The 22,500-nt window shown below is 38.5% G+C and overlaps 3 protein-coding genes and 1 long non-coding RNA gene across 5 annotated transcripts in view; 3 read left to right on the top strand and 1 right to left on the bottom strand.

The window, feature by feature from the left end:
* LOC138027638 (adipocyte plasma membrane-associated protein-like) overlaps positions 1-1,509 on the top strand; it is an 18,817-nt gene extending 17,308 nt beyond the window's left edge. Inside the window, exon 7 of the mRNA XM_068875194.1 lies at positions 727-1,509. Coding sequence (XP_068731295.1) covers positions 727-939 — 213 coding nt within the window. The 3' untranslated portion in view covers positions 940-1,509. The remainder of the gene's footprint in view (positions 1-726) is intronic.
* A 333-nt stretch (positions 1,510-1,842) lies between these two features.
* Positions 1,843-18,826, bottom strand: LOC138027637 (2-oxoisovalerate dehydrogenase subunit alpha, mitochondrial-like). The gene is made up of 9 exons (XM_068875193.1): positions 18,688-18,826; positions 18,398-18,592; positions 15,750-15,836; positions 14,341-14,611; positions 5,326-5,470; positions 5,153-5,214; positions 4,477-4,618; positions 3,164-3,262; positions 1,843-2,913 (listed from the first exon to the last, which is right to left on the bottom strand). The coding sequence occupies exons 1-9, from the start codon at positions 18,784-18,786 to the stop codon at positions 2,664-2,666; spliced, it is 1,350 nt and encodes a 449-aa protein (XP_068731294.1). The 5' UTR covers positions 18,787-18,826; the 3' UTR covers positions 1,843-2,663.
* LOC138027091 (uncharacterized) lies at positions 9,597-10,660 on the top strand. The gene is made up of 2 exons (XR_011127403.1): positions 9,597-9,722; positions 10,356-10,660. It is a non-coding gene; the product is annotated as an uncharacterized lncRNA (long non-coding RNA).
* Positions 18,827-18,849: 23 nt separating the features above from the next.
* Positions 18,850-22,500, top strand: part of LOC138027639 (exosome complex component RRP46-like) — a 7,562-nt gene continuing 3,911 nt past the window's right edge. Inside the window, exons 1-4 of one of the 2 annotated variants that reach the window (XM_068875195.1) lie at positions 18,850-19,002; positions 19,180-19,293; positions 20,927-21,048; positions 21,820-21,960. In XM_068875195.1, the coding sequence (XP_068731296.1) occupies positions 18,867-19,002; positions 19,180-19,293; positions 20,927-21,048; positions 21,820-21,960 (513 nt within the window). In that variant the 5' untranslated portion in view covers positions 18,850-18,866. The remainder of the gene's footprint in view (positions 19,003-19,179; positions 19,294-20,926; positions 21,049-21,819; positions 21,961-22,500) is intronic. The other variant, XM_068875196.1, reaches the window with a different exon arrangement.

Genomic DNA, 22,500 nt, shown 5'->3' on the forward strand with positions numbered 1-22,500 from the left:
GTCAAAGGTAAAGTCGTGCATTTATATAGCGCCTTTATCACAAACGTCTCAAAGGCGCTTTACAATGATCAGTTTACCCCCAGCGGACTGGAAGCATATACAGGCGCAAATTGCAGCCGCTTCTAAGCAGTCCATGCATGCTGGTACTCATTTTACCGACCTCCGAAGGATGGAAAGCTGAGTGAACTTCAGCGGGAAAGAAGGTCGCCAAATATTCCACTCTCGGCAGAACCGGGAATGGAACCCGGGACCCTAGGGTTGGAAGGCAGAGATCTTACCACTGCGCCAACCCCTCCGCCGAAAGTGAGGCTGGAGTTGATCCTATTATGACACAGACCTCCCTCCTTTTCTTATGTTCACCCATTCACATCTCAAGCACCATAGGATGCCCCCCCCCCAATTGACAAGCAGAATCATCTGGTGTTAGACAGAGTAAAATCTATTACAATCACATGTAAGTGTCACTCTCAGGGGTCAATGGGGCAATGATGTTGTTTCTTGCTAATGAGTTGGAATTTACATTAAATTTTAAAAAACAGTTAGGCTTCTATCAAAACAATGTCAACTCTAGCCTCACTTTCATTCATTGGCCAGGTAACTAAGCACACAAACAGGTATATTCTGAAGTTTAGTGAGATATTTTAATTTAAGGGAGATTTTAGGAGAGCAGCAAAGCATATGACCCTACAGTATTAGAACACTGACTCTTTTCTTAAATGTACTCAGGTGTTTTCTTTGCCATGGTTAACAAGTTTTTACATTGGTCAAAGACACAACCTTCTTCTGGAACTGGATGAAAATGGTCAGATTATAAGAAGTTTGCATGATCCAACTGGCAGCGTTGTTCCTGATGTCAGTGAGATACACGATGAAGGTGACGAGTTATGGTTTGGATCATACAAGTCCAAGTTCATAGGCTGGCTGGATCTTAAGGAGTGATTTCATAACCAGTCAGAACTCTATCACACCTGGATGCCAGACATGCAGGCATTAGATAAAGCTGTAGATAACTAGCTGTCCGTAAGTTAGTGCACGATTCTGTGAAAAAAGAATGAAGGGAGCAGCAGTGTTGAGTAAAGCAGCATTTAATAAAGGAGGTGTGGTTAATTGGCATTCTAAGGGATTGGGTATGTAATGAATACACTGAAAGTACATGTAAACTACCGGTAATAGGGCTATGTCATCCTGAATCCATGCCCCGGGATTCTTGTACTTGTTTGTATGCCGACATTCCAAGTAGTTATGTGATGTAAACTGTCTATCAACAATCCAGATTATTATTAATTGGTTAAACAGAAAACTGGAAATTTATTCAGATGCTCTCCTTCTTCATAATTATAATCTCAAATTCGCAGGAAGCTAGAAGACAGCAAAGAATGCAATGTGGTGTAAAATGCACTTGCAAAGTTTTTTTTACTTTCGTCATTCATTGCTAGCAATAGTGTCAGAGATTTGAAGGGAAAAGCCTGAAACATCCTGATTGGAACATTAAAGGAACATTATTTACGTGTCTAGTCGTCCTAGTGCTGGAGCACTAATTGGGGACACTGTAAACTGAAATTAACGAATATTAACGCAAATCAAGTCAAATGTTGGTTTTTGAGGAGAGGGGAAACTGCAGTACCCGGAGAAAACCTCTCGATGCAGAGTAGAGAACCAACAAACTCAACCCACATATGACGCCGGATCTGGTAATCGAACCCGGGCCACATTGGTGGGAGGTGAGTGTTCTCACCACTGTGCCAACCCTGCTCCCTGTATTAACCCTCTGACACCCAAACTACTTGTGCAGATCTTATTTTGTGCCATCATTAAGCCAGTACAGATTTCAAAACAGAAAACTTTGACCATGACACATGTTTTTAATCCCCATTTATCCCAGAGCTGCATGTCAAATTTGACATAACCCTGGAAGCTCTTCACTTCCTTGAGTTATTCCTTAAAATGCTATAACGCTACCAACTGCTACTTGAGCTTTGTATAAATATTTTAAGATATCACTGAAAAAGTTTCATTTTCTAGAGATTGTTTTTATATACAAATGCAAACTACTTTTCTTATAATAACTTTGCTCAATGGTGAGAGGAGTTGGACCTTTTCACAAAATTATATGCCATATTGCAAAAAAAAAAAAGAATGTTGCTTCTGAAGGCTGTCACAAATACCTAATGTCCCAAGACACCATTATTAGTTTTAATTTGTTAAATTACAAATTAAACCTCCTTTTCCAAGTAAAAAAAAATGTTAAAGAGACAATTCTGAAGGATTTTTGGTTCAAAACTATCCAAAATTTTTCACGACCTCTCTTTTTACCACGTTCTGCTTCATATAATTATTAAGAAACAATGTTAATACAAAAATATGTTGGTTCCACAAGTAAAACTATTTTTTTGTTTCCTTAAACCTTTGACACCCAAACCAGCCTGAACCGGTTAGACTTAGTATATTGCTCTGTCTAACGCCAGGCGATTTTACTGTCAAATATTATGGGGAACCCCCCGGAAGTCAACGGACCAACTGTTTCAGTACAATAAGCAAAACAGACACCAAGATTTCATGCTTAGTGAAAGAAATGAATTTGGAAATAACTTCTTAATCTCTAAAGGCGTGACATCAACATTTTTTTTACGTCAATGGTTATGCATAATTATGTGCCACCCAGTTCACTTGTCTTCTGCATATAGTTCCGTGGGATACTCATGAGGGTATTTTGCAATGTGATCCATACATTCCTGGTATTGTTGTTGCAGTCGATTGGGCAATGTGTCGTATACATCCGTAAATAAATCTTTGATAGGAGGTTTAAGTGCTTTCTCAGCTCTTGAAAATGCCTGCATTGTTTGGTGACGAGCTTCTCTTTTCCAGTCCTCCTCCAAATCATTGTTCCACCACCCTTTATGCTCTAAGTAAAGTCTGAAAAACAAATGACAATATGACACTGACACTAAACTTGAAAAACTTGAAAAGGAGCTAGTGAGAAGATTGCAGATTCACCTGGTTTCTGTAGCATTAAGTATGGTGGAGAGTACATGTACAGCGTATAGCTTCTTCCACATGGGTGATTATTTTTATTTTATTTTTTTGTTTGGCCACCGTATGCATGTCGGATCATGTTGAATGATTTTGAATGATGTCAAAATAAGTGTTGACTATGTGTGCACACCTGAGTCTTCCTATGGGATGATCCTCCTTGTCCCAGTAGTTCACCTCTTTCAGTGAGCGGTACACTGATGAATCATCACTGGTGCTGTGGTGGCCAATCCTGTCAAAAGGAATAAATTGGTGCTAGGGGCTTTGCTCTTAGAGCATACATGTACTTAAAGCTTCATGAAGGCTTGTTAATTAAAGCATTCTTTGACAGTGGTAAAAAAATCCTGGTAAGATCTTGGAAGATCACAATGTAATCACACAACAAGAGTGACTAGACTGCTAGCAGTCCTTTTTGGTCACACAAGTGAGCTGAAGAGCTGAGGGGAGAATGGGGAGAGAAAGAAAGCATTGTAGACTCACATTAGTATAATTATTAGGTGATTAATGAAAATTCTCTGGGCTGATTGGTTTGCAGTTGAGTTGATTATTACAAAAGAATTTTCAAATAATCACCTAATTGAGTACAGTGTAATTATACTAAAACAACAATATTATTCACCTCGCCTTCCGCAAATAATTGCTAATTGTTACATGTTTGGCATAAATCATGTAAATGTAATTTTCTTAATCAAGGGGACATGTTTAACTAAATTTATTTTATATTATATTTTTATATTATTTTAGTGTAAATTTACTGAGTGTACATTGTAAAGTGCAATAATTTGAACATTTGCTGAAAATTGCACTATATAAATCAAGTATTATTAGAGTGGTTTTCAATTGAGTGTCGAAAGTAATTAGATAATTACTTTGGTTCATGCAGATTACTTCACTCAGTGATTGGTTCAAATTTCTCGCACCAAGTTTTCCAACCAATCAGAAGTGAAACTAAAACCAATCGTCGCTCGCGCGTGCACGTTTTCCCGCGCTTTGTATCGGCTACATGTAATTACTTCGAGTTTTGATTGGTTTACTGGGTTGTCTCCGTCCTTTTTGATTGGCCAAAGTAATTACTTTGGTTTTGGTTTTATAACACTCACTTGAAACTCGCTCTATTAAGTAATAGAGCGAATTTCTATTGAGTTTCGTAAAACCAAAACCAAAGAAATTACTGTGGCCAATCAAAAAGGACAGGGACAATCCGGTAAACCAATCAAAAATCAAAGTCATTACCCGTAGCCGACCAAAGCACAGGAAAATGTACACACGCAAGCCACGATTGGTTTTGGTTTCACTTCTGATTGATTGAAAAAGTGGTGCGAGAACTTTGAACCAATCACTGAGTGAAGTAATGCAAAACCAAAGCAATTCGCTAATTACTTTCGACACTCAATTGAAAACCGCTCTATCATTAAAAATTAATAAACATTATCATCATCATCTAACCTGTATGTCATGGCTTCAACTAAAACTGGTCTTTGTTGATTGACAGCAATCTCACGAGCTGCTTTGGTGACATTATAAACTGCAAAGACATCATTTCCATCCACACGAATTGCCATCATTCCATAGCCTCTGCCTCGTCCAGCTGGTTTTCAATTAAGTTAGAAAAAGATCAAGAATAACATTGAAGAATCCTGATGAGGATAAAGCTGCAGTTGAATCTGTTGATTTTAGTGTTATGACAAACCATGAAGGACCCAATCAATTTTGTTTTGCTAATTAAAAGAAGAAAAAAAAAACTAACCACTAAAATGTCAAGAATTATATCATTATGGTAGAACTGCAGCAGTGTCACCTAAACCTTAGTTACATGTACATTAAAGTTAGATCTATGGATAATTTATGGCTATTGCCTCCAATGAGTCCTTGTAGCTCGGCACAATAGAGCAGTCAAACAATTTACATAAACTCCTGCAAAAAATCATCCCACTTCCCAAACATTTTATTTTTAATATCGTAAAACATACTGTATTTGTGTTGTGGGGGTGGAAGAAAGTGGAATCTCAATAGATTTACCGAAACATTTACAATGTATCCGCTCACAGTCATGAAAGAAAATAAGAAAAGGCTAAAACTAGAATGGAGAAAAATACATGTATCCAGATGACATTCTACCCACCTATTCCGTCTCCATTGTACTGCTCATTAGTTGGAGTAGATATAGCATAGCCATTGTTACGACTGTTGAAATAGAAGTTACTTTGTTTCAGGACCTTAAAATAGTATGCAGATTAAAGTACACACTGCACAATTAAGAATTAAAATTAACATTTTATAGAAGGTCAATTTTACCAGAAGAAAATAACAGGTACTTCAAGAGTAGCGGCAAAATTGAATGCTGCATGAGCATCACCCTCACTTGCAGCTCCTTCACCAAAGTAGCAAATAACACAATTTCCAGTCCCTGCTCTCTTGACTGCATAACCATACCCTGATGCTGAAAAAGCAAAGTGGTAAATTTACTGGGAGAAAAATTTGTTCAGTCTCTGATTAATTATGGATTGTACAATCAATTAAAATGAGGGTTATTGTAAATGATGTTGTGCCCAGATATTATTCTGCATATTTTAGGTAAGATCCTTTTAAGTAGGGGCAGTCGATGGACATTCACTCCATGACTTAACTTGCATTTGCGAACATTTTGCGAACCTAGTATGTGCGATCCAATTTGTGAATGGCAGACATGGCCACAGACCCCACAGATATAGCCTGAAGGTTCTGATGCTACTGCCTTTGCAACAGCCTTCGTCTTCGCTCTCTTTGCGCCGAGTTTGGCATTCAGCTTTGTCTTCCCTGCTCCGAGTGCCCTACTACACATGGTCTTCCATTTGCCTCAATTTGAAGCAAGCAATTCCCAGTTGTCGGTGGACAGACCAATTGCAAGCATGTTTCTCTTGCTGACATCCCTGAAGCATGGTTTAGGTCTGCCAACAGGCTTACACCCAAGTCCCAGCTCGCCACACTAGAGGTCTTTTGGGATTTGCCTATCATCAGTTCGTTGGACATGACCCAACCACCTCAGTGTACGATGTCCAAGGATGGTTTACATCAAGGAAATACCTGCTGTATCATGTACGGCACTGTTGGAGACCTTATCCTTCCATGTGGAAGGTGTGAAAGTGCTTCTCCTGCTCAGCATAGGTGGTCCAGGACTCACAGTACTGTTTTAAAGTAAGGTGCTCACGATGCAGGCACTATATCTAGACAGCAATGTTATTTTAGTCTGGGTGGTGAGTTTCTTGTTCTCCCACACTTGAGCAGAAAGCTTGGCCATGTTGGTTGCAGCCTTACCAAATGAGCTCTTTTTTCTGAGCCCCACATTGAGAGGGATTGTCAGGTGGTAGAGCCAAGATAAGTAAACTGCGAGACAACAACCAGGGTGTACTGGAGGAATCAGGTCCAGCCTCGTAGCCTTGGCACATGTCTTTCATCTTCTTCAGGCTAATGCTGAGGCTGAAGTCCTCGCATGCATTAGAGAACTGATCAACCACAGCAATGTCTGGATGATTATGTTCCACTTCTGTGTTGTCTCAATGCTCCTATCGCAACAGATCTCTGCACTGTCATCCTCTGAAACCCTCACCTGATGTAGAACCTCCTCATACACATCAGCACACTTCACACCATACTTCAAACAAAGCTCCCAGTACAACCTCAAACCCATCCAATCATCCCTTCTCTGATAATCCCTTTACACTAAACCAGTAGAACCACTTGCCACATGCCCAACTGTCTTCACCTCTTTGCCAAAATATTATTATACTCTACAATTCGGATGTAAGTCCAATCATGGCCTGAGAAAACCTATTTGAGGCAGAGCCTGCTCCTGAACAGAAAAAAAAAACCCTCAAAAAACATACCCCTCAATGCTCTTCTCCAAATTCCCAGCATTAAGCCACTGCCACAACCTCTCAGCCACTTCACTGACATCCTTCATAATGCAACCGGTTCTGTCAAAATGTCTCCTTCTTTGCCTTCTCCAGGGGCCTCTTGTACTCATTCTTTGTTTATCTCACCTGTAACAACTCTTCAACAACCTTCAACATCCACTTGTCATTCACTTTGACAAACAAGGCCAAGTTCCTCCTCTTTCACAGAATCCTACACACTGATCAATCCCATCCTTCCTCTTGATGTACAACCAGCTACACTCCCATTCTTGTGGAACTCCGCAAACATTGTCATCCTCCTCCTCTTCACATCCATTGCCCTTAGTTCCTGATCACTCCAATCCAAAATCACTGCTCTGTGCCTGACTACACCTACATGTATAGCCCACACATTTATTGCCCTAATCAAATTCCCACCATACAACTGTCACCTCTCTCCACCAGTTTTGCCCTCCTCAAATAATCCCCATTCTCCTTCATCCAAACCCTCCAAGTGAACACACCCAACACTATGAAACCAGCTTTTGTGAAAAAGTCGTGAAATAGCCCTGAAAAACTGTTTATCTTCATTTTCATGGCCAAGAAAACTGCATTTACAAAATTCATGGTGCTTACTTGATATTCCTTGTGCACCATGAAAATGCTGTAAAAATTATTCACTCCATTAAAATGTCTTGAATCAAACTGGAATTTGTTTTCATGCCCCTCAAATAGCCGATGAAAATGATGCCTTTGGTACCTATACCATGAAAAAGCAGAGAAAATAAATTTCTGAATTTTCATGGTAAACTTACTAGTTCTACAATTTTCATGACCCTGAAAAGACACTGAAAACCATTGCAACTAGTACAAAATTATAAGTAGAGAAATGTTTTTAAACTAGGTATAATTTAGTCTTTTTGTATGTTAGAAACTGTCATTTGCACTAAAAATTTACTCTGCACCTCATTTATACGTTCTACAATGTTTAATGATCATGACTTTTCATCACAGTCTACAGTCTTTCTATTCTACAGCTACTATAGTACCCGTTGGCTACTAGCTATTAAGTTGAACCTCCTTAAATGAACACCTCCTACCTTTCTACAAACATGCTGTAGTGCTCACTGAGATTACCAAATAATAAAAGGTCAAATTTTAAGCCACACATACAAACACTTAAATACTGCATGTTTAAGTCCAAATGGAAGATGAGACATCTGGTAATGAAAAAAGTTATGATGTCACAATTGCAAGTGGTACATGGACTCATGTAGCCACTAACTGGCTGTTTAGTGCAATTTAGGTATGAGTGGGTTTCTTTAAAGTGGTACTACGACCAAAAAATAATTTTTTTTTTCCCTTTGGATTTCAAAACTATGTTAACTAAACACTAACTCACCCAAGTTTTAAGTTCTGATTTTAAAAAGACACCTGTTTATTTTAGCTGGAATTTTCTTATTTATTGGTCCGCCATTACTAGCTTCAAAATCTTGAGAGAGCTGGGTCGAGGAGAAAATGACGTCAAACACTCACTAGTTTAAGAATGCAATGCGTGTGTACACGGCCTAATTAATATGCAGCACGGGAGTCTCGGGCTTTCAGACTTTTCAACCCGTGTTTTGCATATATAATAAATTGCGTTTACACGCTGAAATTTTAAGCTAGTGAGTAAATGACGTCATTTTCTCTAGATCCAACCCTCTGAGGTCCAATCGGCCAGTTTTGAACGTGACTAATGGCGGACCATGAAATCGAAAACTTACACTCAAAATAAACAGCCTTTGGATAAAACTCAAAGCTCAAAATTTTGCCAGTTAGGTGTTAAGCGAACACGCTTTCAATATCAGAAGAAAAAAAGAAAATGATTTTTTGATCATAGTACCACTTTAAGTGAAGAGTGGTTGATTTCCAAAAACTGGTGCATCCAAAAACCAGGAATTCCAAATTGTGCCATTAGCAAAACTCACTGAGTTGGAACTCTAGGGAACGTTTGGGAATTAAAAGCAAAAAGGGTACTGTGGACTAGGATGTTAAGGAAATCTTTAGGAATTTCATTCAATGATTCAACTTGAGTGAGTTAAAAATTCTTAGGAGAATTTTTTGCAATAGTACTACATAGTCCAGTGAGACAACAATTAAAGCTTAAGTGCCCTTTTAGGATTTGATTCCATCTGGTGCCTTGAATTTTACAAGGTTTGGTCTTATTCAAAGCATGTCTTTTGAGATAACTGACTCTTCGTAATACATGTACTTGGCTTAAGCAGTGTCCCTTAAAGGCTCCAAACTTTTAACATAAAATCACTGTGTACACGGATAAATGAAAAAGAAAGCTTTTATTCTGATGCACTCCATAGAATGTGAGAAATCGAAATATCAGCAACGGATTACCTTATTTGATGCGCTCACGATCAGCCTTTAAGACAAACAGGAACATGAAGCATTACTCTTGAAAATTATACTCTCCAAGTCAGCACTTAATCGTTTCAATGAACTCCAGTATCTTTCGAATCTTGCTCATTTTTTGTCAATGTATAATGAATCTGACTATCATTGGAAAGTTTTTTATTCTCCGCCATCTTGGATAACACGTGAGAAACCAGACTGGAAACTAGTGAGCCGTTTTCGTTTTGGTCAGCAGTCAGTGGTGACTATAATTGGGGATACATGAAGTACCTAAGTAACCAGTCTCTTTAGCTCTTGGGCGAATTCTGAGCGGTTTTATTCAAACGTTCATATCAACGATCACAAATTTGTGGTACGTGACGATTGCTTTGTTACCCCAGGCAAGGAAATGCTTACAACAACTGAAGTAAAAAGGTAAGCGTTAACTATAAGCGAATAAAATTTTTATTTTTCATATATTTGTCTGTAAAATGGAGCCGTTCACAGGAAAATTTAGAACGATTTGTCGATTTCTCGCTTCTCAGCGAATCGATGCCCATCAAATTTAATCGGTTAACTCTCTTAGTTAATATCTTTAGTTTGCAATTCACAGAAATTTCAGAATATCAACCTTCCTCGAGTTATCGAGCATCAAAATCACGATTTTTCCCACACATTCACTGTAAATTTTGCCATGTTTGCCCCACTACCAAGATGACGTTGGCGACCGTGAAACCTTCTATACATGACAAAAGACTGGCCATGTTTATACTAGAGACGTCTGGGATGAACTTGGGCAAACATTTTTTCTGCGTCTGTTAAATTCGTATAGTATAAAGACTAACACAAGACGCATTTTGCGTCTCTAGTATAAGAACGGCCATTTCTTATCGTAAAAATGCTAAATGCTGTCACTTTAACTAGGTACTGTAATCAATGCAGAAATTGCCTGAGAAAGCTATTATTGTTGTAAGTATAGAGACACACTTGAATTAGAATAGAAATGATCAGTGATTTAGAGGAATCACTACTTGCATCATTGAAGTTTATATATTGTATTTTTTTTAGTTGCCATGAAAGAGTATGAAGAGACACTTCCTGAAAAAAAATTTATTATTTGATGGGACAGCAAGGAAAGGTCCTTTACAGCAGACAAAAATGCTAAGCAGGCAATTCTGTCTCCTTGACAGTTATGGTTTCATCATGTACACTTGGGGATCTCTCTTTGCAAGCTTGTTGTAGTTCTGTGACTTATCTGAAATGTTGAAGAGCTTTTGTTCATTTAAATGTAAAACAAGAATCCAATCCAAAGATTTTGACATGAATTAAATGTTTGAGTACATACAATAAAAGATTTAACTGCTTTTAAATCTGTAATGTATTCAATTTTTTTGTCTGAGCTACAGTATGGTAGTAACTGTTAATAGAAATTTCCACAAATTCCTAGTAATTTAAAGCTAATTTGCATAATTTAGAATTCCAAGCAGCATTTTTTTACTATTTGGAATTCCCAGAGTTATTTTGCAAGGGTGTAACTTGATTCAGTAACAAATGAATAAATACATTTTTGTTTAACCCTTTAAGCCCCGAGGGGTTCCCCATTGACGAGTAAAATCGTCTGGCGTTAGACAGAGTAAAATCTATAAGTGCCATTTGGCACTATCGGGGCTGAAAGGGTTAAACAGGGACATAGTTTTTTCACGCTGTTAGCTTAACCCTTTAAGCCCCGAGGGGTTCCCCATTGACGAGTAAAATCGTCTGGCGTTAGACAGAGTAAAATCTATAAGTGCCATTTGGCACTATCGGGGTTGAAAGGGTTAAACTTGTCAGTTTTTTAACTTTTTAGTGGCTTTCATAATGGTTTTATATTTAGTGCCCATGCACTACTTCTATGAGTGCTAGTTCTAATTTTTATGAGGAAAACAGTACAAAGGTACGCCTAGGCTGCATCATCATGACATTTGATGGTTTAAACAGCATTTTCATGGTTTCAACACCATGAAAATGCATTAGCATATTATTCATGGCATCATAAACCTAGTGGCCACTAAAACATGAAAATGGCCTAAAAATACCATTAAAATTATCATGGCCATCATTTTTGGTACGTTTCACGATAATTTCATGGGCCATGAAAACCAAACCCCATGAAATTCATGTTAAAAGGATACCATTAAAAGTCCATTAAAACAACAGCCCTCCATCCTGGAAAAACCATGGGTTTTTCATAGCAACAAAAAGCCTGTGAAAAGTATGGCATGAAAAAACTATGAATTTCTCAAAAATAATGGTTTTATCATGGCCATGAAACGTACCAAAAACCATGGGCTTAATGACTATGAAATTCCCATTATTAAGATCATGAATTTCCCATTAATAAGTAATTAAATTGCACTGATTATACTCTAAAAATGCCATGAAAAATTCATGGCATTTTCATGTGATTTCATTTTCATAGTGCAAGTATTTACAACCATTCTCATCAACTTCTCTCATCACCTGACCATCTGGCAACACAATTCCTTGGCAATAAACCTTCATCCCCTCATGCTTCCAAACTGGATCTTCCTCTTCAACAACAAACTCACTGCAACCATCCCCTTCTTGACAACCTCATGCCCCCTATTCAACCGACCCATCACTTTCCTTCCAAGCACAGTCCCCTTCCTCATCTCCTCAAACTTTGCCAAATCCTGCCACCATTCCGCTATCCTCTTCTCAATCCTTCTTTGCCACCTGGATTTCTTCTTCTTGAAGTTGTTACCCTTCCCACCTTTTTTATCTTTCCCAATCACACCTGTCAATCAGTCTTAAGCTTATCATCTTTCCTTTCCTAGGGTGCGATATTAAGGGTGTACATGTAGTGTGTAAAGCAATCCCTGATTTTAAATATTCCCAACCCTTTTTATTTAGATTATAGCCTCCTCTCACAGCACTTACTCATACTGGAAAAGTCCCAAGAAATGCTATAAAGATATTTTACCGCAACTCGCCTTTCAATTCAGCATCAAATCTCTTGGTCGTACGTTCAGTTCTCCCATTAGCAATATCCACCGGGACCACCAGGCAGAACAAGCTCAACAGCATTATAACAAATCTGTTTCGCAGTCAGGTTTGAACTGATGACCTTCTGCATGTAAAGCAGACTGAGGTAATAACCACTACACTATGAAAACCACATTATAACAATGAAAGTAATAATAATAATAATAGTAATAATAATAATAATTAAAAACCACTTTATAATAATAAAAGTAATAATAATAATAATAATAATAATAATAATAATTATAATAATAATAATAATAATAATAATAATAATGACAATAATAACAGTAGAGATGGCCTCTTCAAGATCCTGCCATTAACTGGTTGCCCTCCAAACCTCCTGAACTTCATCAAGTTGTTTCATGATGGGTCACGGGTTACTGTGCAATATGACAGAAGCATGTCTAAGGCTTTCGACATAAACAGCGGCATGAAACAAGGCTGTGTATTGCCCCCAACTCTCTTCAACATTTTCTTTTCTGTCCTCCTGAAATATGCATTCAAGTCCACTGAAGAAGGCATCCTGCTACGGACTCGTTCTGATAGAAAACTCTTCAACACTGCACGTCTCCAAGCAAAGACCAAAGTTCGCAAAGTAATTCTACGTGACTTCTTGCTGATGACGCTGCCCTTGTTGCTCACAGCGCAGAAAAGCTCCAGAGCCTTCTCAACCAGTTCTCCAGTGCATGCCAGGCCTTCAGACTTACCATTAGTTTAGAGAAGACGGAAGTCATGTGCCAAGGGAATGAAGCCACGCCTGCTCTAACCAGCAAAGACTACACCCAACCTCGTTGAGGCAGAGAATGAGGTTGGACTACACCTTGGAAGTCGTGCCACAGTTTACTTATCTCGGCTCTACCACCTCCAACAATGCTTGTCTTGAAAGAGAATTGGTAAGGTTGCAACCAACATGGCAAAGCTTTCTGCTCGAGTATGGGAGAACAAGAAACAAAATACCCAGACTAAAATAATATTATTATTGCTGTTTATCATGCCTCCATCATGAGCACCTTACTTCACGGCAGCGAGTCTTGGTCAACCTATGCTGGGCAGGAGAAGCTCTTGAACACCTTCCATATGAGATGTCTTCGTCGCATCCTTTCCATCTCATGCACGGACAAGGTCTCACACAATGAGGTACTTGAAAGAGCCGATATTCCCTCAACATTCACCCTCCTCAGACAGCACAGACTGAGGTGGCTAGGCGATGTGCACCGAATGGAAGACGGGCAAATCCCCAAGGACCTGCTGTACAATGAGCTGGAATTTGGGTTGAGGCCTGTTGGCAGACCTAAGCTGCGCTTCAAGGGTGTCTGTAAGAGAGACATGCTTGCCACTGGTCTGCCAACAGGCAACTGGGACACACATACTGCAGATCATGGTGAATGGAGGTCTGTGTGCAGTCGGGCACTCCAGGTAGGAGAGACAATAAAAGCTGAAGCCGACAAGAAAAAGAGCAAAGAGAAAGCAGCGGCAAAGAAAACAGCATCGGCACCAGCAGCATCTGGCTATATCTGTGGTACATGCGGTCATGTCTGCTGTTCTAGAATTTATTTGGACTGTTAAGTCATGAAAGGAAATGTTGGTCGCAACTGTGCTAAGTCTGACGATTGCCTGCTTCTAATAATAACACTACAGTAATACTTCTAATAATTTAATACTTATATTGTAACAGTTATTATGATCATTACTATTATTATTGCTGTTGTTGTTGTTGTTGTTGTTATTTAATAATGAAATGTGTGGAATTCAGTTTGCTCTTAGATGTATTGCGAGAGACTGGCTTGACTTTCTGGCTTTCACACTGTGCTTGCTTGACAAGGATAGTTTTTTCTCCAAACCAAAAGCTTTTTAATTTGCTCAAAAATGCAAGATTTCATGCGATACCTACTAGTACAAAACCAGTTAGCTTTCCAGACCAATAACAGTATAGTAACAGTTATCTTAAAATTACCTTTTCCTTCCCTTGTTATAACAACTGCCAGTAAGATTATTATAAACTAACCCTGAGGCATCTGAGTTGCCAGTGGGGAAGATATTGTGACAAAGTTCAGCTTTGTGGAACCATAATGAACAGGCATCTGTCGGCCTTTGCCAAAATCAAATTGATTTGAATAACACTGATTCATGAATTCATCAAGTGTAAAACCTCTCCAAAGAAGGACTCCAGCTTCACGGTACTGGCCAAGCACAACATCCTCAGGCAAAAGAGCAGCAGCACTACCAAAATGAGTTCCCTCCTCACCGTAGTTTGTCATATAAAACGAGATTCTCCCCTACAGAAGTTGTCAGTGCAAAAGGAAAATAAATATTAAATATTGTGGAAACCAATGAATATGACTGAACAATTAATTGAAATAATTTGAAAACAAGAGTCTACGGGGAGCCTCCACTTTGTTCGAAGGAATTTTAGCCGATTCTGTTTAAAGGTCACAGTATTTCAGTGATGTTTTACAAGTTACAATATCTTGGTCAATATCTAGTTCAATTCCAAAGTCCAAAGTCTACAATCTGTGACCCAACCATATGGTTATAAGTGCCATTGTAGAGTAGTTGTTCACATTTAAAACTGTAAGAGTTGTTACCGGGTAACTGTGTTTATTCCAATTAAAACCAGTAAACAGATGCTTTACAAATTTTTATGATGGTACCTATTTAAAAACACTTAATACAATTAAAAATACCAGGAAAATTCTAAAATTATGTAATTAGCATGGTAAGATGTGTTACCGATCGCGAGTCCGACAATTGCATTGTGTGCAACGAAAACACAAGAACTTGTTTCTGCTCACGCACACGATTCTTAAGGACATAATTTTATTTTCCTGTTAATGTGTCCCGTAGTCTTCTGTGGTTTAGTGGCCATCGCAATTGCCACTGAATGAGGAGATCCTACTTGGGCTGTCTTCAATTGTCTCAGTCTATGAGGCAAAGAAATCCTATGCACGCGCAGCCAAATTGAGACCCATTGGACAAAAACTCTTAAGTCCAAAGTCAGAGCCGAATCCTATACTTTTTTCTTTGAACAAAAGTGTCGTTGTTAAGTACTGAGAATAATGCCTTCTGTTCAGTATTAACTAATAATGGGGCTAACTCCGTGACTAATCTCAAATTGATCAAAAAGGCTATTTTGCAAAACAGTGAATGCCAAATACCCATTCATGATGATTGATTGAACCTTGTAGCTGAAGATATGCGCTACACTTACTGAATATAATTTGCAATATTACACCAGCCTAATAACTGTAGACGTGTGCTACTACAACTGAAAAGAGATAACCAATCAGCGTGTCCTGCTCTGAAAAATACCTTTCTCTTGGTCCATGAACCAGAAACAGCATCAAACATGTCTATACATTTGTAGGTAAATCAGATCTTTGTAACAATTTCAATGGTTCAAACAAATTCACATACCTGCCGCTGTGACTCATACAAGATGCGATCCATTGTATTCAATAAAGTCATCTTCTTATACATTGTCTGTATTGTTTCTTTGTCCAGCTACCAGAAAATTAGGACCATTAATGTAAATGGACATAGGTATGCTGCCTGTTTTAGGAACCTTTCATGTTAGTCACTGGTACTAAAGTACTAAGCCATATGCCCAGTATTAAACAACCTTGCAAATAGCGTGTATTACTAATAACGTATAGACCCCTAGCATAACAGGCGACCCCATCCTACCAGGCGATCCAAAACCCCAAAGATACATGTAAGCATAAGCGTGCCTACCTTTTGGCCTATTAATCATTACTCAATAGCATGAATACAATCGCCCTAAGAAACCAAATGGCACTTAGACTTAGTGCTTGGTGTACTAAGCACCTCCATAACCAAAGATTCTGCATGTAATAACGTTCACGATTGCATACTAAGTCTACAACCAATGGATGAACAATTGCCTCAACAATTCTGCACATACATTTGGTACGCAAGAGTTTCAATTTTAACGTTCCTTGATGAAATGGACAGAGAAATCACAAAGGACTTTTTCCACCCTTGTCATGAAGTGCAAGCAAATTTGTCCCACTTAAGGTCGTGCAGGGCTCCTATTTTTCAGGAAAGGGGGCCCTGGGATTCCCTAACTAAAGACAAAATCCTGGTGAGAACACTGTACCTCAAATTTTGCTCTCCTCTAATACTCAGAATAAAAGGGGCAATTACACCAAAATTTCTGGAAAATCAATGGAACCTAAATTTTTGGGAATGCCATTTTAGGTATAGGTCACTAGATTGACTGGCAAGGGATACCGGTACTTAAAAAGGGAGAGAAATTTTATTTATTTGTACTCAAAACAATTGGAAATTTGACTCATTCGTGTTGGTCAAGAATTATTTGAAAGAAAGCTTGTTGCTTCATCATTCAAGGAAAAGGTTACTCAGAAAAGGGTTTGATCCTGAAAATGCAGACTAAAGGTTATAATGTAACTGCTGAAAAAGCCCAAATCCTTTAGAAGTGCTAACCTTAGGCCAAATTAGGCATAAAACAATACTTAGGCTTAACTGCACTTCTAAAGGGTTTCCCATTTTTGATGGGAAAAAAAAAAGCAATTTCTTAATTTCTTTGTTAAATGTTACTGGGACAATAATCTTGTATTCGTCGATTACTGGAAATGTGGATACACAAAAAAATCAGGGCCTGAAGTGCTTAATAGTTTGGTGGTTCAGCAGTTGTTGTATATGCAGGCATTTTGTCCTTGAATTTCAAAAAAGTTCTCAGAAAATTGAACACTTCAAACTAACCTGTTTCGCTGTTCAACGATAAAGGGCTTTAGAGGATAAGCACAACATCACAGAAGCAGGAGTCATCAACACCAAATAACTTGCGAACGATGTGAAAATGTGCAAGGTTTAATTGGTCCTTCACTTATAATTTCTCACATGACAAACAAAACAAAACTCATAAACCAAACAATACAAAGTTTGCAAAAGGATTTAAATCAGCCAGGTTTGTATAAAGAATAAAAAACAATCATTACCAACCAGCATTTTCACGCAACACGAGTGACGATGCTTGCATGCAAACACGAGGTATTGCGCCAGGTTACTAAGCCGTTTAACGATTGTGCTTTATTCGAAGAAACAGAAATGCCTTTTAGAGCTTTCTGCCTTTGGAAAACGAAAATTTCCAGTGTCTATTTCATATTTGTGCTTGTGAGTATCTTCAACATTTAGATTTGGACAAATCCTTTTTCATTTCAACTGGAATTGCTTACATTCATTTTGAAGTCTTTTGTCGGCTTTTGTCCACTGCGTTCGTTATGCCCAAGACAACAATATTATGTTAATTTTGAATAAATTACTTAGCTGGAACTTGGCTCAAAATCTTTGACCCGTGTATAAGTCGAGGGCGATTTTTGGAGCTTCCTTTCAGGTCATAAAAGGTTGACTTATACACAGGTAAATACGGTACATTATAACCTTAGTTTGCATTTTATCCCTGGTCTGCAGTGTGCATTTTACAATGACCAACTTGAAAATCCAACTTGAAAATCCAACTCGAACATCCAACTCGGAAATTTAACTTGAAGTCCAACTTGAAAATCCAACTCGAAATCCTAACTCAGTAAATAGGCAACCTCAAATTTTTATGTTCTTGACCAAATTTAATTTATGCAACAGTTATTTAAAAACAAGAAGCTATTTTAAAAATAAATAGTGTTTCATTTCCGGATTGACAACTTGTTAGGTTTGGCAATTAGTAGGACAAACACAAAGGCAACCCAGTTTATGCTCACGGGGCGTCTAGTTTTTGCATTGTGGAGTGCAACTTATGAAGAGGTGCCTCAGATCCTGGCCCCAGTTGTTCGAAGGGTGGCTAGCGCTATCTACTGGATCCCACTGGTGTTTTATCATTTGCCATTATTGTAGGTCCCCTCCCGGCAAGAAAACTGGGGCGAGTAATAAGCCCTGCCCCCAACACTCCCACACGAGTACATGTACAAGCACAAACAAAAAAAACGCATCAAAAATATTAAAATTAATAAAATAATGTTACTGTAATGCAAAAAGAACAATTCATGATGCGTGTTTAGGGATAAAATTGCCCAAGTTTAGCTTACATTTGGGTCCTGGGACTCATCGAAGACTTTCCCGTTTCGATCCATAACCCGGTAAACAGGAATGCTTTCTCCATCTTCTGGATCAACAAAACTCATTTTCTCTGTGTAACACGAATTTACAGCACCAGGAAATCTTGGCTTGTCCGGAAATTCCTCATCATGTCGGCTTTTTCCCGCGTCCGATGAGTACAACAGCTACAATGTGAAAGTTAGTTTGTTAATTAAGCAAACTATTAAAACTAGGATCTTATCATTTCCTCATTCGCGCAGCGAAATAATGATCAACTCACTCTTGAAGCCTTTAAAGCAACGGGAACCGTTCTCAGCTGAAACAATTTCCGGCGAGAACAAAGTTTTGTTGTCCTGGAAATCCACGTTACAGCAGCCATTTTCTTTTATTGATTCCCTATCTTAGGGAGGGTACGTGGGAAGTTGTCGTAATTTTTAGGGTCCCTCACCAGGGAGTCCCATGTACACACGTGCACTCAAAATGGTGGACGAAGTGATGGAAACGAGCGATTCACGTTTTTCGTCCGAACTGAGATCGATGAGGTGCGAACAATGTCTGTTAAACAAGTCTGATGGATCTGCAAGTTTTTCTCAAGGTATTATAAGATTCTGATATCGCGCACTTGTATAGATGTCCTTACAGGATTTTGCAAATTAATTACGTAGATGTAGATGTAGATGTAATTTTGAGAAAAACGTGAATGTCTAAATGAGGTTAGAAGAGTGTCATGCTTTTAATCCTGCCAGTTTTGTGGTCATATTCATCTTTACAGGAGACACGCAAGTAATTGCAGCAACGTATGGCCCAGCAGAAGTTAGGTTAAGTCGAGAACTCATAGATAAAGCTACCGTAGAAGTTATTTTTCGACCAAAAGTTGGTGTTCCAGGTGAGGTGTTAGTTCCAAATCGAAATCGAATCAAAGGCGCTTACCACAACCATCACGGAAGCGTGATATGTAAAATACATATATGTAAGCAGGGCCTGAACAATCGATGGAATCGATCATCGATGTCAGTCAATCGATTGATATTGTAGACCGCAGACTGCCTACAAATGAAGCACAATCAATGAAACGATAGTTCAGAGCAACAACAACAGCTTAAGAATCTCACATGACTTTAGGCAAATCTGTTGGCTATTGACAAGTGCAGCTGAGAAGATAAGTCAAGGACAACCAGGGTCAAAGTCTCTGGATCTCAAGGCAAGTGCCTAAACCACTGGATGCACTGCCTCCTATAGGATTCTTAACCATTTTTGTTGTTCCTATTGGAGGCACAATGGCTCTTTTGAATGTCTAACAGATAGGCCATGTTTAAATGATTGAGTTGAGGTAGCACTGCATAAGGTTAAAGGTAATAATAATTCAGTGATTGGAAAAAGTGAAGATCAATAACAGGTCTTATTAGAATGTACTTGACAATATGACAGATGGAAAGTACCCGTTAAGATGTGTTTGGTGGCTAATGCTGTTGATCGTGGGCAGAAATCCTTCCAGGAATTCATTAATTAGCCATCTCCTTTTCTCCCCCTGTTGGTCATGTGACCTTCCTGTTTCCCATCTTCCCTCGGTCTTTTCTTTTTCATCTGGGGGTCCTTGTTTCCCTTCTGTGGTTCTTTGCTACACCTGCCTAAATAAAGAGTTCCAAACAAGAGTCTGCCGTTGTGGTCACCTTCTTCAGACCGTAAGGGACAGGACAGGGTGTAATTCTCATTATGCTTGACTCTCTATAATAATAATGCTTTTAACAAAGAGCTCCACATAGCAATGTACCTTCTCAGGTGGTAAAAATAATATTATTAATGTCACCTTCTTGTAAGGATTCCATATGGGAGTATAGTATAGTACTTTAACTTTGATAGGATCACTGGTACCCCAAGCTCATTGTTTGGCTATATGCAAATTGGAGTGAGATCATTTTGAGGTATCAAAACAGTTCCCAGAATAGTCCCAAGAGACGGAAAAAAGTAAATGCCAACTTACAGATTGTTCACTTAAGTCAATGAAGTAGATGGTTTCTTGAAGTGTGAAAGAATTGGTGCCACACAATCCAACTTCTCCACTCAACAGTTGTTGCACAACAAAATTAACATTGAATGATAATGCAACAAATATTAGTTTTGTATTGCTACCTTCCTGAGTAGTTATTTTTTTATTTAATGTGATATGAGCCTTTTTTGCTCCCTAGATATCATTTGACTGTATAATAAGAGGACAAGGCAACACACTTGATTCTCAGTAGCCCACCAAACAGAGCCTAAAATTCCAGGCTGGAATGTCTTCAAGACTCTAAATTCAAACCATAGTCCAATGGCAAACATTGAACTTTCATTTTAATCCTACATGATGCAGCAGCAGCACTTACAGCAACAACAGATAATAGCTTGTTCCGCAAATCATTGAAAGTTAACTTGTAAAACTTGCAGTCTTCAAAAGTTGAGAAACAAAGATTCACAGGTGCCCTAGACCACAATTTACCACAAGAAAATCTAATATGCACAGTTTGTTGATTTTTTTTTAGGTTGTGCTGAGAAACTAATAGAGCGAGTTATCCGCAACAGCTGTGAACCTGTGGTTCTGACAACTCGACATCCAAGATCTTCTCTTACAATTGTGGTTCAGGTGGTTCAGAATTGTGGATCAGTATCCTCTTCGCTTTTTTTAAGTAAACAAAAAAGGAAAAAATCTGATGCTGGGTTATTAACCCTTTAAGCCCCAAGGGGGCCCCCATTGCAGAGTAAAATCGTCTGATGTTGGACAGAGTAAAATCTATAAGTGGTCACTGGGAGTTAGAGGGCTAAGGAGTGAACTTAGATGTTGCTAAGTAAAAAAAAAAGAAAAATCTGAGGCTGTGCCATTAAGGATGGTGTACACTTTTCTATTGCTAATTGAGGAAGCTGCATAGCCAGTCAAAAAAGACCTACTTAATTCCAAAATTATCATGAGGGACACAGTCGAATGCTTTTTGAAAATTTATCTACTGATACTATGCTCACAACTTTGTCGAATTTCTCCAAATTTTTGTCGGGTTTTCTAAGCAGCATTTCCAAAGACACTTCTCTTCTGCAAGCCCTTTGTTTCTTTATTATTTACAAAATATCTTTAATGACACATGTTGGATAATAGTGTTGGTGACAAATTGATTTCTAGCATTCTACTGGGATCACATGAAAGAAACAAAGGGTATTAATTTGCAATCTCAATAGCATAAACTTCGTTCACATTGCATGCACTGCAATTAAACTTCCAGAATAATTTTTATTACTTTTAAATGTGAGTTCCTTTAAATTTGTGTGATTGGTACTAAATTAAAATTTGTTGCAAGCCTCAGGGTTTTTTTATAATTGGTGCTCAAATATATGTCAATGTCAAGAATAAATTCTGTTCAACCCATTTTCCATTACGGCCGAAAAGTTACTCTCATGTGCAATCAATGCTGCCTGTATGGCTATGGTGGATGCAGGTTTTCCAATGAAATGTCTGGTTTGTGCAGTAACTTGCAGCATGACAGAATCTGGAGATATTCACTTGGACCCTACACTGGAGCAAGAAAAGGTTTGGCACCAATGATTGTGATGTTAGGCACCTCAGGTAGACAGATGATGCTATGCAGATAGGAGGGTTGTCCAATACACTCGACTAGAGTCCAGTGGTGTATACTCAAGTTCTCTTGGAAAACTGGAATTCTAGTGGTGAAAATGGTAAGGGATCCATTGGCAACGAATAGATTACACTGGAGTGGCAAGTTTTCTATTTGTTAGAGAGGAGGCCCAAGAAAACTGTCCCATACCCTGCAAGCGAGTCTCTTTCAATCTTCCTAGATAAGTTGGGAAGAGGAAACAAGACTGTTCCAGCCACCTCGACTTTCTTTGATTTGCTGCTCATCCAAAGAAATGGATGAGTCAGTCCAGTTACAACTTGTCAAACCTGTTTTTGCGCATGATCAATCGGCACACGTCATCAATCTTTTTTAAATTTACAACAGCGTGACAATTTTTAACTGTCTAAATGCCCATGACTATTTCCTCTGTATGTCAGTTACAGAAACTAGTTTGCCAGAATTGAGAAACCTATTAATTTTTCCAGTAAAAATTG

The sequence above is a fragment of the Montipora capricornis genome, chromosome 12 (assembly GCF_036669925.1).
Source record: "Montipora capricornis isolate CH-2021 chromosome 12, ASM3666992v2, whole genome shotgun sequence".
Taxonomy (NCBI): domain Eukaryota; kingdom Metazoa; phylum Cnidaria; class Anthozoa; order Scleractinia; family Acroporidae; genus Montipora; species Montipora capricornis.